Source organism: Notamacropus eugenii, chromosome 5 (genome assembly GCF_028372415.1).
Source record: "Notamacropus eugenii isolate mMacEug1 chromosome 5, mMacEug1.pri_v2, whole genome shotgun sequence".
NCBI lineage: Eukaryota > Metazoa > Chordata > Mammalia > Diprotodontia > Macropodidae > Notamacropus > Notamacropus eugenii.
In genome coordinates this window covers 309,853,057-309,865,879 of record NC_092876.1, presented here as the reverse complement: position 1 = coordinate 309,865,879, position 12,823 = coordinate 309,853,057, and the positions used below count along the sequence as shown (strand labels likewise).

The 12,823-nt window shown below is 36.1% G+C and overlaps 1 protein-coding gene across 3 annotated transcripts in view; it reads right to left on the bottom strand.

Annotated features, from left to right (window-relative positions):
* Positions 1-11,624: 11,624 nt before the first annotated feature.
* EPB41L5 (erythrocyte membrane protein band 4.1 like 5) overlaps positions 11,625-12,823 on the bottom strand; it is an 87,853-nt gene continuing 86,654 nt past the window's right edge. For all 3 annotated transcript variants that reach the window (XM_072613355.1, XM_072613354.1, XM_072613356.1), the window contains exon 17: positions 11,625-12,510. In XM_072613355.1, the coding sequence (XP_072469456.1) occupies positions 12,330-12,510 (181 nt within the window). In that variant the 3' untranslated portion in view covers positions 11,625-12,329. The remainder of the gene's footprint in view (positions 12,511-12,823) is intronic.

The following is a 12,823-nucleotide window of genomic DNA, read 5'->3' as shown; positions in this document are numbered from 1 at the left end:
ACAGGTAATTTAGAGTTTGTGATGTCTATGCATTATCCAAGTGCTGCTAAACAATAAGCATTTGATTTGGGGACTGCAGTTTAGGAGAGAGGTTAGCTCTGGATATAAATTGTTTTAGGAGTTATCCTAAATCCTTAGAATCTAACGAGATTACCCAAAGAGAAAAGAAAATGTTCCTCGAATTCAACCCGTCCCCGTCCCTGTCCCCCCACCCCCAAACACACACACAGAAGAGAACCCAGGACAGAGCTTTGGAAGATTTCCGTATTCTCCCTTAGGTGGAAGTTGAAATGATTCCACAACAGAGACTAAGAACTCATCAGACTAGAATGAGGAAGAGTTGGGGTGGGAGGGGGATAGTTTATAGGAATGTTGCAGGGAGGGCTGATAGGAGGATGCCTGATGAGAGACCATTGGAGGTTGGGTAGCAGGAACCTAGATAGTTGGAGTTAAGAATTTGGGAGGGGATGAAATAGTTTTAGACATTCATTAGCATCCAGGTATCTTCTCAGGCAAAGTCAAAGATCTCTTTCCAAGCGTGAGGCTTTTGGATTAAAACTTATCTTCCCCCTTAAAACCAGCCTTCCTGCAAAATGTTGTTGGGGGCACCATACTTCCAGTTCCCTTGTTGTTTCTGTTGCATTTACACTCAGAATTCTCCCATACTTTTCATTTTCCTCTATGCCCCATATATCCAATCACTTGGCAAGATTCTACCTACACAAAATCTCTCAAATTCATTTCCTCTCACTCAAAGAGGCCCTCATATCTCTCTCTCCAAATTATCCTTTCTAAAACTGGCAAATTAATTGTCCTAAAACCCAAGTCTGACAACGTTATTCCTCAGCTCAAGAATTTTCAGTGGTTTCTTATTGTTTCTAGGATAAAATAGGAACTCATCAGCCTAACATTTCATACACTTCCATGAATTTTATGTTCTAATCAAACTGAACTACCAAGCCATTTCCTGACATCAACATTCCTCCTCTTATCTTCTTCATGCCTTTCAGCCATGGATGGAATGCACTCCTTCCTCATCTGTTTCTTATAGAATCTCTAATGCTCTACACAGCTCTATATGAAAACTTTTTTGAATTACTCTAGTTCTTTGATCTTTATTCCTCCAAAAATAATCTTGCAATTACGTTAGAGTGTATGTGTTGTTTTACCACAATAGAATGTAAGCTCCTGGAGGGGAAGAACCTTTTAATTTTGTTTTTACAACCACCAATGCCTTTCCCAAAATAGAAATGAAAGGCTATCCAAAACTGCTAAGAAGGAAGTAGTACAATACAGCAACCCCTATGAAACTACTTCACTAAGATGGGAAATCAAAGTCCTGATCAAGAAATACAAAGGAAAAATCACAAGTCATGAGTTATTTTCCCAACCCAAGTCAACACAGGAAGAGAAAGGTCTGGGGACACTGGGAAGGGAAGAACTTGACAAGAAAGTCCTGTGAAGATCCTTCTAGTGTAGGCACTGCACAGGAGCTGGCCTACTCACATCATCTCTCCATTGTCCTGTGTGATTTTTATCATAACCAACAACTCCAATTCTTTAGCTATTGTGGTATTCTATGATTCACAAGCATATGACATCATTAGAAGCCTACTGGTGTTAAGAGGTTTAGAACTAAAGTACCAATTTGCCAAATAAAATCTAATCACTCTCTTTTGTTCTATTCTGGGCATAGTTTATGGTCTATCTTCAGTAACTAAGCATACTGACGGCTCAGTTCTACAATCTATCCAACTGTATAGTATGGTCTGAATCAAAGGTAGCCTCAATCTGCTTGGTTTTTCCTGTGCAGATGGTTAGACCAAAACTGTGACTGCAGATTATCATTTAGAAAGCTCCTCAATTTCTGAAGAAGTCTTGATGCAATTAACACACTGTCATTCACAACTAGCAACAATAGCAGAACCTCACCATCTACAGGGATTCCCTCTTCCATTCATAATACCTGTCAAGGAGTTGCAAGAAAAAGCTGCTGAGATCATATTAATACAGACTTGGTAACTGTTGAATAAGGAAATTCAGAGAGAATTAATCAAAATGCAATGTAAGTTTCTTGAGATCAGGGCATATTTTTCATTTTGTCTTGTTATCTGTAGTGTCCAGTATGTTACAAGGGCTTTAAAAAGGCTTGCTCAATTTTCAATTTAATCCAACTCAGTTCACCAGCACAGTACTGGTGCCAGTAAAAAGTATGGGTAGTTAAGAAAGGAAAAAAAAAGTCACTAGCCCCAGGGGATTGAGGTTTTCCATTAAGTATAAATGCATTACTAACTCATTAAACTGTGAGTTCCTTGGTAGTACTATCATTTTTTACATTTCTATCCACAGCTCCTAAGCACATAGGAGACAGCTATGACACTGGATGACAAAAGCTAGGATCCAAAAAGATTACGTCAGGGCAAAAGGACAAGCCAAATCTAAGTTTAAAAGGGATGTCATTTCATATGAAAAAAATTTGGAGTGTTATTTTCAAAAAAGACCTGGGATTTTAGAGGACTATTAACTGAGTCAGCAAATAAAATATATGAGGACCCCCAAATCTGATTTGGCTAGGATGCTAAGCAGAAGGATAATATCCAAAATAAAAGGGCAGCTGGCACAATGGATTGAGTTCCTGCCCTACCTGGAGTCAGACTCAAATCTGGCCTTGCTCACTTGCTAGTGACCCTGGGCAAGTCACTTAACCCTGTTTACCACAATTGCCTCATCTGTAAAATGAGTTGGACAAGGAAATGCCAAACCATTCCAGTATCTTTACCAAGAAAATTCCAAATGAGGTCAAGTTGGACACGACAGAAAACAACAGAATAATAACAAACCATACGTAAGGATCTCTACAGTAATATATTCACTTAATTTGAAGTGTAATGCTATGTTGTATTCTATTTTTTAAATTTTGTTAAAATGTTTTCAATTACTTTTTACCAATTTCCTTTTAATCTGTTTTGGCCCTCTGGCCCCTGGGGTATGTATCTGATAATTCTGTTGAAAAAAGGATCAGTTTAAAGAAAGATTTGGGGACTTTTTTTTAGCCTGGAGAAAAGCTCTTTTCAAATATCTTAAGTATCATCATGTAGATGTAGAATATCTCCAGGGGACATGTCAAAGACCAAAGGATAGAAGTCATAAGGATTTATCTAGAAATAAGGAAAAAACGTCATCACAACTAAACACGTCCCTAAATGGAATGCTTTAGGATGTAACATGGATTCATATAGCGGATAAGGTCCTTTCTAACTTTTCAACATTCTTTAATTTTTATATACTCGCAAGCATCAATGACACTGATGTGAAATATAGTAAGAGGCAGCTAGATAGTGGGTATACCAGTATATAATGGATTTCAACATCCCAACCAGTCCAAGATGTTGGACCCTCCCCTAATTTAACTCTTTTGGACTAGGACTGCAGGTATTTCAAAGAATGTGAGAAGAGAATCCTGAATATTTTCTTTTTTTCTCCTCAAAATAGTGGAAGGGAAACCCCCAAAAGGCACATGAGAAATGAAACTAAAGGAATGATTTTAAATTAATAAGCCTTACTTGCCTGATGTTTTTAAGCTCTGCCGTAACATTGAAAGAGCTATTTCAATCTAGTAAATGGGCTGTTTTTTTGTTTTTTTTAATTTGAGAAAAAATCCAATTGTTTGGTTTTCTAGAAATTTCCAAAGCACCTCTCTGACATTCATTTAAATCAGAAGTGGATGACTACAGAAGAATGGGAAAAAAATGTTTCTCAGTAAACATTATTTTCAAGATGATTTTGTATAAATTACATCTTACCACTCAGGAATGATAGTGAAAATATGCTTCCTACCTCTCAGTATAGAGGTAGCAGACTAAAGGAATAGAAGGAGGCAAACATTTTCTGACTGTGTTGATCTGTTTTGTTTAACAACAATAACTTATAGTAGTAGAATACTATATTTGAGATAGGAGGAGTTACTGGAAGATGACATGGAAATAAGGATAAGAACATCAAATTTTTAAAAAATCATCCAGGGAAGGAAGAACAAAATACAATAATTAGTTGTACCAACTGTTATGTTCTCAGAATTAGGGCTGAGAACATTTCTAAATAATGAGAATGTTATCTTTAGGTTAAGATTCTGTATTATACCTTTTGAAAAACCTAGCTATTATTTGTCTGGTTTTTACTCAAGGACAAAAGGATGTGGAGTAGCATCTACTTGGATACTCCAAAAAAGAGGGAAAAAAGGATTTTATTCATCTTGTTTCAAAGAAAATCAGGTATCAAAACTGCTCCACCCCCAAGAAATTCCTTGCTCTCACACTTAGCTCTGAAAATAGTTGTTCTCAAAGAAAAGGAGAGCAGCTCTGACATTGTTTTGCATTTGTTGTACACTTTAAAAAACAGCTGTACATGTATTCTATTTCATATACAATTCCTTTTTTTAGTATAGAGACATGTGTGTTTATGTTTGTTGGTCAAGTTCAGAATAATAAAAGAAAAAAAGAAAATAGAAGGAAGGAAAAAAGGAAGGAAGGGAGGGAGGAATTTTGTCTCTGCCCAGATAGAAGTATCAGCATTAATAAAGAAGCAAAATGTAAAAAGGCCATTCTAACAGCCACTCCCTAAAACCTAGAATTACAGCTTCTAGTCAGTCACAGCCACTGACTTGATTAAGGACTTCACAAAGGGACATAGCAAAACAATTCTTTCAAGAGGACCAGGAAAGTTGTTAACTTTAGCTAATCTGTACACTTTTTTTTCATTTAAGGGAAAAACAAAGCCATAATGCATTAAAAACAGCAGGAAGTTCCTTCCTTTCATTTCTCGGAGTCCTGAAACTCTTGACCTTTTTTGTCTAGCTTGCTATCAATACTTAGTAATAAATTTAACTCATTTTCTCTACTACGATAAAGTGTTTTCCCAATTGTGTCCCTCTTTCAGGATGGAATACAAGGCCTACTCATAAGGAAGATTTCAGATACCACTAATAATCAGATACATTTCCAACCTAGGCTAGTTTAAGCCTTCTTAGACAACCAGGTAGAGACCCCTATTCCCAAAAAATTCACTATATTAACATAAAACTTCGTGCAGACCAATCAGTTTAGCCCCACTGTGGAACAGAGATCTCCTAGCCTCCACTGGGATTACAAACATGCACCAACATGGCTAGCTCCAACTGGGAGGAGAATGGAAGGAATCACCTACTATGTGCAAGGCCCTGTGCTGAGCACTATATAAATACTACCTCATTCAATCAGCTATTTAAACAGCTCAAAATATCTGAAAAGGTACTGTTGTACTTATGCTCACAAACCCTCCTTTAACACTAGAAGGAACCTTATTGCTCAGTTAGTCAAATTTCTTCACTTTCCAGATAATAGCAGCTTATTTTTACAGAACAATTAATATCTGTAGAATGACCCAGGTTTCCAAAGCATTTTCTTCCTAACGATGGGGAGTGGATAGTATAAATAGCACTATTTGGAAACTGAGGTCCAGAGATGAGAGAGCCAGGACTAGAACCCAGGTGTCCTGAATCCAAGTCCACAATTCCCCAATTCCCCAAATGTAATCAGAGGAATAATAACTGCATTTTACCAATAAGTTAAAAACATACAAAGGGGAGTCAGTCCAAATAAATGATTACCAGTGAGAGAGCCGGGATCTAGCTTTTATTTAAGTTTAAGGTACACAATTTAACACTACCATTGGAAAGTTCGATATATCCACAGTTCTCTAATCCAATTTGTTTGTAAGTGAGGTACGCAGGGTGATTGGTTCACTAACATTATTTTACATGACAATTTACCCAAGTCACAAACTTCAAGCATATTCAAGTTAGGCAAACATTTGTTAAATGCCTAATATGTGTGAGGTATTAAGAGTAAAAAGGTATTGGGTAAAAAAAAAAAAAGTTATTATGTTTAAGAAATTTACCACCAGTATGTGTAGAACCCATATAAGACTGCATGCTGTCTTGGGAAGGGAGGGGAGAAGAGGGAGAAAATCTGTAACTTATGGAAGTGATTGCTGAAAACTGAAAACAAATAAATTAATTAAATTTAAAAAAAAGAAATTTACAACCAAATTAGAGAGGGGAAGGAGAAGAGAATAAGATGTTAAATATGATAAATACTACAATGTAGTAAGGGTGAAGAAAGCGGTCTGGACAAAACAGTATAAAACGTCACATGGGAAAGAACTTGGTTGCAGCTGAGGCCAGAGAGAAACGAAAACAACTCAGAGAGCACAGAAAACTTCACGGAGGAAGTGGCACTGAAGATGGGTCTTACTAACCTACAGAAGATTTCAATGATCAGGGAGAATTCAAGGCAAGGGAAGTGGCTTGTGAGAATGCATGGAGGTAGAAAAGGGCAAAATATACTGAGATAAGAGTAATAATCTCTTTTTGCAAAAAACATAGCATATGAAGAGAATTATGGCTAGAAAAGTAGGCTAGAATCAGATCATGAAGAAATGTCAGGCTACAAATTTTTCTTTTGTCTCATGGTCAATGGTAGGCCTCTGAAGATTTCTGAACAAACAATACACATTTAAGGTTAAATGGTAGGAATACCTTAGACAAAAATGACACAAGTCCTTGCTCTCCAGGGCTTTGCGTTCTATCAGAGAACACAGATGTACAACTAGAATAAATAGGTTAGGGAGGGAGAGCACTAGCAGCTCAGATCAGTAAAGGGTCCAAGCAAGAGACCCAATTCCAGGGGAATAGCATATGAGAAACATATTTGGGCTCGGCCAGAATACAGGAAAAAGATTAAGGTATAACAAGGCTAGAAAAGTACATAGAAGGTAGGTAGTGATGATAGGCTTTACAAGTCAAAAAGAGGAATGTCTTATTTTATACTAGAGCAGAGGTTCATGAGCTGGGCTCCAGCGATCCCATGGACAAATGTCAGGAAGTTTATGAATAAGAATGGATAAAAAAATACTTTTACTAGCCCCAGTTAAAATTTAGCATTTCCTTCCAGTGTGTAAGTAGAGGTTCACAGTTCCCCAATTTGCCAGAAGTCTGGTACACAAAACAGTTAAGAACTCATGAACCCACAAAACAATAGGAAACCACTGTAATTTGTGGAGTAGGGGATTGGTCAGACCTGAACTAAAAAAATAATCATTTTGGTGGCTCTGCGTAAGATAGATTGGAGTGGGAAGAAACTGGAGATAAAAAGGTTAATTAGGAAACTATTACAACAAGTGACACAATAGATAAAGCATTGAGCTTGAAATCAGGAAGGCTCATGAGTTCAAATCTGGCCTGAGACTCTTAGCTGTCTGATCCAGGGCAAGTCACTTAACTGTTTGCCTCAGTCCTTCATCTGGAAAATGAGCTGGAGAAGGAAATGGCAAACTATTCAAGTTTCTTTGCAAGTAAATCTCAAATGGAGTCACAGAGAGTTGGACATGACTGAAAAGACTGAACAACAAAAACTGAATAGTCCACGACAGAAGTGATAAGGAGTTGAACTAGGGAGCAGACAGAAAAAGATTATTTTCAGAGATTTTGAATAGGTAGAAACAGCATTAGGTGACCGAGTGGATATGTGGAATGAGACAAACCCAGGATGACATCACGGCTGTCAATGTGTGTGAAGAGAAGGTAGTGCCACAGTTCTTTGGAGTGTAGCACCACTGCCATTTAAATCTAGTGGATGGTTCTCTCTCGTTATTCCAACATAAATATTCCCTTTTAAAATCACATTCAAAGCAAGTTTATTAAAGTGAGATACTTCATGGCTGCTAAAACTATGAATATGCTTTCTAATTTCTGCATGGTTAAAAGTTCATTTTCATTCTCTACTCTTAGAACCATAAAAACTATAGCTTATATATTACTTGTCTATGTGCACATTTCCTTCTTTAGGATCTTCTTAAACTGGTTCACTGATTAAAAGACTGAGATGGTTTGATGCATCAAGAAAATTACTTTAGCAGCTGAATAAAGTGTAAATAATAAAGAGTAAATTGAATTAAGAGTAAATTGCACTATGACAAAACAAAGAAAACATGCCAATTTTATTTTCTATTGTAATAGTATAACCAAGGGGTTATGACAGACAACCTGTGGTTGATGGCAGTAATAATATATATTAGAAAACTTGAGAGATACTTCAAGGGTAAAAACTTACTAGCTTTGGCAAGTGACTAGGTACAAAAAGAGTGAGAGAGGAAAATAGTCAAAAGATGAAACTGAGGTTCCTTGAAGGAGGATGGCAGTATGAGCATCAAAAAGGAAGTTCAGAGGAAGAGTTAGTTTGAGGAAAGAGAATGAGTTCAGTTTCAGATATGCTGAGTTTGAGGTGCTAACAAAAAATATTCACGAGGAGATAATGAGTCAACAACTGAAAATGAGATCATGAAACTGATCTGGGAATAAGGATATAGCCTGGACCTATGATTTTCACTGATATAGTAAAGTCCTGGCTGATGAAACTCCTACTCTACTAATGCAACATTCTCTGCAATGTATGCTCTTAAGATAATTACCCAGAAGACAATAAAAAGGTTAAGCGACTTGTCCAAGGTATCATGATGAGGCAGGATTTCAACCCAAGTCTTCTGGCTGAGAGGTTGGTTCTTTATCTACTACATCATGTTATGCTGCCTTTAAGATATGACTAATAAATTTATATTAATGAAACCCATGGCAATTATTTTCAAAGGCACAACAAAACCAAGATATATTATTTTTTCGGTTTATGAAATTGGCATGCAGCTGAAGATGACTTTTTAGGAACTCTGAGTATGAGATGAGATAAAGTGTCCTGGTTTAAAAATAACTGTTCTTAACCTACCACCTGCTACAATAACAGAGAATTATGTTTCTCATTTCTCACCTTTGGCAGTTCATACCTGTGAACTTGTTAAGACATTATTGGAGAAATAGAGGAGGAGCAGGAAAAGAAGTTTACTTTCTACACTTTTATCTAACCAGTTACATGTCCAAACTCAGACACAGATGCAAACACCATACTCAGTCAAAAATTCAGACCTAGTAAAAAAACTGGCCAAAGAAACAGTATATGTAAAGACATACTAGGAACTATTTTGTAATACACATAAATGTCCCAACACACCAACCGAGTAATTAAAGTATTAACCATACATATATCTCAGTAAGAAGAACCCTCAATTAGAGCTCAGCTCAGCTCATGCGATCAGTTCAATGTTCCACGCTCAAACCATTTGTTGCCAAGCTTTTTTTTTTAGGAGGAAGCCTACTTCTGTGATTAATAAACTTATAAAATATATTTCATTTGTTGTAAAACTTCAATGTGTAAAAGTTCTACCTACAGAGATACAGGGTGCTATCTTCAATAATTCCAAAAAGAAGGTGAGGGGATATTTGGGTTACATTTTATTAATTTTTTATATTTTAAAACATATCATAATAGGATCATAGATTTTTGAACTACAAAGAACCACAGAGGCCATCAAATTCAACTTTATCATTCTAAAGATGAGGACACCGACATGCAGAGAAAATAACTTGCCCAGGGTCGTGAAGCAGGATTTGAATCTAGGTCTTCCTGAATTCTAGCCCAGTACCCTACCTACTACACCAAGGTAACTCTCTGGGATAGCTAACACTTATATATTGGTTTCAGGTTCTCAAAAAGCTTTACAAACATTATCTCTCTTTGTTCTCACAACACTTCTGGGAGATAGGTACTATTATTATCCCTATTTTACAGATGAGGAAACTGAGATAGAGAGTGGTTACCTGTCCAGAGTCACATAGATAGTAAGTGACTCAATTTGGATTTGAACTTGACTCTTCCTGACTCCAGGTCCAGTTCCACTGAGGCACTTACCTGCCTCTAATATGAAATGTTTTTTTAAGGACAAAATAATATTCTACTTTTCTTTGTAAAGTCATCCCACTAAGATATTATGAGTAATCTATCAAAGATCAGCAAAAGCAGGTACGGGGAGAAACTTGTAAAACATTTTGTGATGAATACACAATTAAAATAATTGTAATCAACAATTAGAATGAACGATCGACATCTGTTTAATATATGACAGCAAGTCACTGAATTATTCTATCTCCTAAACCTTACTTTATATAAAGTGGGAATGGTACATCACTAACCAAATTTACAAGGATATTAGGATTAATGACCCTGCTAAACAAATTCATTAAATCAATGCAAATTTAATCCCACTCCAGGCTTCACTGAATATAACAGTGCTTTATAAATGGTTAATTTGATCACAACCAAACAGTCAGTTGCAGGAACTCATATTTGATTTATTCTCCTAATACAGAACAAGCCTAAAGTTAGAAAACCCTTTAGACTTGGCTCAACTGCAGACTAAGGTATCTTTTTAACGTATGAACTTCAGTTTCTGACAACACAGTTGATCCACTGCTGACCATATTAATTTGAAGAGCATGCCAAAAAAAAAAACAAAACACCAAACCACAACCCACTATTTCATTTATAAGTCACTTATAAAAGTATCCTATTTTTAAGGAGGTGTAACAGTACAAATATCATTTTCTACAGTGTCCCTGAGAAATAAAATTAGCAGCTTCTAAAAGAACATACTGATGATGGTCCACAGAAGCAAGAACAATCCCTGGATAGATGGTTTTGACATTGGCTTATTATTTTACACAAAACTGGTGAAAAATATCTTGGAGTGGTCTTCAACTTTAACATATTCTTCACAAATTACCAATGACAAGTACTTTCTCATTATCTTTACCTCTATTTAATCATGCCCTTTGTTGACATGCTGCATTCTATTCTCTCTTTGCTTACATCCATAAGCTCCAAATGGAAGCTTTCTAAAATCCTGTCTTGAACGTAAAGGATAAATTTTTCAAAGTAGCAGCTTTTCTTAGGATATATAAGCAACATAGGTTTCTCTCTCCTCCTGAATTTAATTTTGTTGCTATTTCATTACTCTGAAATATTATGAAATCTCAGGATATGACACATTCAAAAATCTAATAGAAAAATACCCTCAACTATCTGTTATTTTCAATGAGAATTGTCAAACTCTGCCCCAGTATGACCTAAATTAGATTAAAAAGTAACTGGGAAATAGTTAACAAGATGAAATTAAAATACAACACAGATGTTGACTATAATGCTAATTTGGTTTTCTAAGTCAATATGTGGCCTGGCCAGCAGGGATCCATTTCTATTTTTGAGTTTTACACCATTATTTTAGATTACCAACTAACATCCATTAAAAGGATAATTACAAGAAGAAGACGATTACAGGGTTCAGAGTAATCACCAAAAAGTGCACATGCTTAAACTGGAGTAAAAATGACAACACAATTCTCCAACTTAGGCAGGAAAGTAAGTTATAAGTTCAGAATATCTCTGAAAGAAACTGCAAGAAAACTTGAAAAGTTCAGAAGGAAAGCTATCACACACACCACTGATTTGCTTCTAGCAACTGAACCAAATTCCAAGAATCAAACTGATATCCAATTTGTTTCCATTACAAAAAATTTTTTTTTAAATCTAATAAGAGATACACAGAATATCTATCAGAGTACATTACGCTGGATGTGACACCAGACTATGAAGAAAACTTTATCAATCCCTCAAAAAGGTAGAAAACAAGAAAATCAGTCTTCGTTTAAAATTCAGCAGCAAATTTATTTCACTAACTGAAATGTTTTATCAAAATAACTGTTAAGAGTAGATCAAAACCCTATTTTAGACATTTCTACGTAGCTGATTACAAGCAGCACTTTTATTTTTTAAATTAAATCACATTCTTTCCTTCATAATATATTATAAACAACTAAAATAAAGATCGTTAGGTACAGATGAAATATATGCCATTCTTTCAGATGAAACATATGTCATTCCTTCCAAATTTTAAGGCTTTTTTGTTTTCTTCTCCCAAATAAAAAGTAAATATATTTTTTTACTGTGAGGTAAATGGACCATATTATGTATGTGCATACATATGGGTTTGTATATGTACACACATATGCATGTGTACACAAGTGAGCACACACGTACACACATGCATGCAGAGACCTGCTAAGGCACCCACTGATCAATAAAGACCTAACATAGTTATATTAAGGAAACTTTAAAATTACAATATGCATTCCCTTTTCGATGCAAGAAACACTTAACATTATCATTTGTGTCACATAACTTCTTATTTCCTTTCTAAAAAGGGCTCAGCACCACACAAAGGGAAACCTGGCACTTAAAACTGGCTTCTCCTCAACTTTCCTCAGGTCAATTTAAGGCATCTTAGTAAACGTATACCACCAGATGGCATCACAAAGCAGTCCCAATGCCTTAAATCAGGCTAACCATAAATTATATTTCAGTCATGGCTGCATGGACAGTATAGTCAACATCACGATGGACTCCTGAATTCTTCACATTGCGTTCATGGACAAAGTCAGTGTAGTTTCTACAAGCAGCCTGGGGTGGTGGCAAGGCCCCTGTGCTCCACTGGGTTCCACCACGTTGACAGCGGTCACCGGCATCAGAGAGCCTGGATGGTTGGGGAGTGGGAGGGGAGTACAGTTAGTCATTAGAAACAGATAGGGTAGAAAGTACAAGAGGTAAAAGACGAGGTGACAAAAGAGGATGTGGAAAAGTGGGAGTGTGAGTAGAAACAAAGACAAAGGATACATACAAACTCACATGTATCAAACTAACACCTTTACTACTGCCATATTAGAGATGTTATATATCAATCCAGTACAAAAAGGCTGGTTTACACATGGCAGTGTTAAAGGACTTAATTGGCAACTCAAAAATAGAAACAAACTTATAGAAGTTTGTTCATGCAAATACAGAATTTA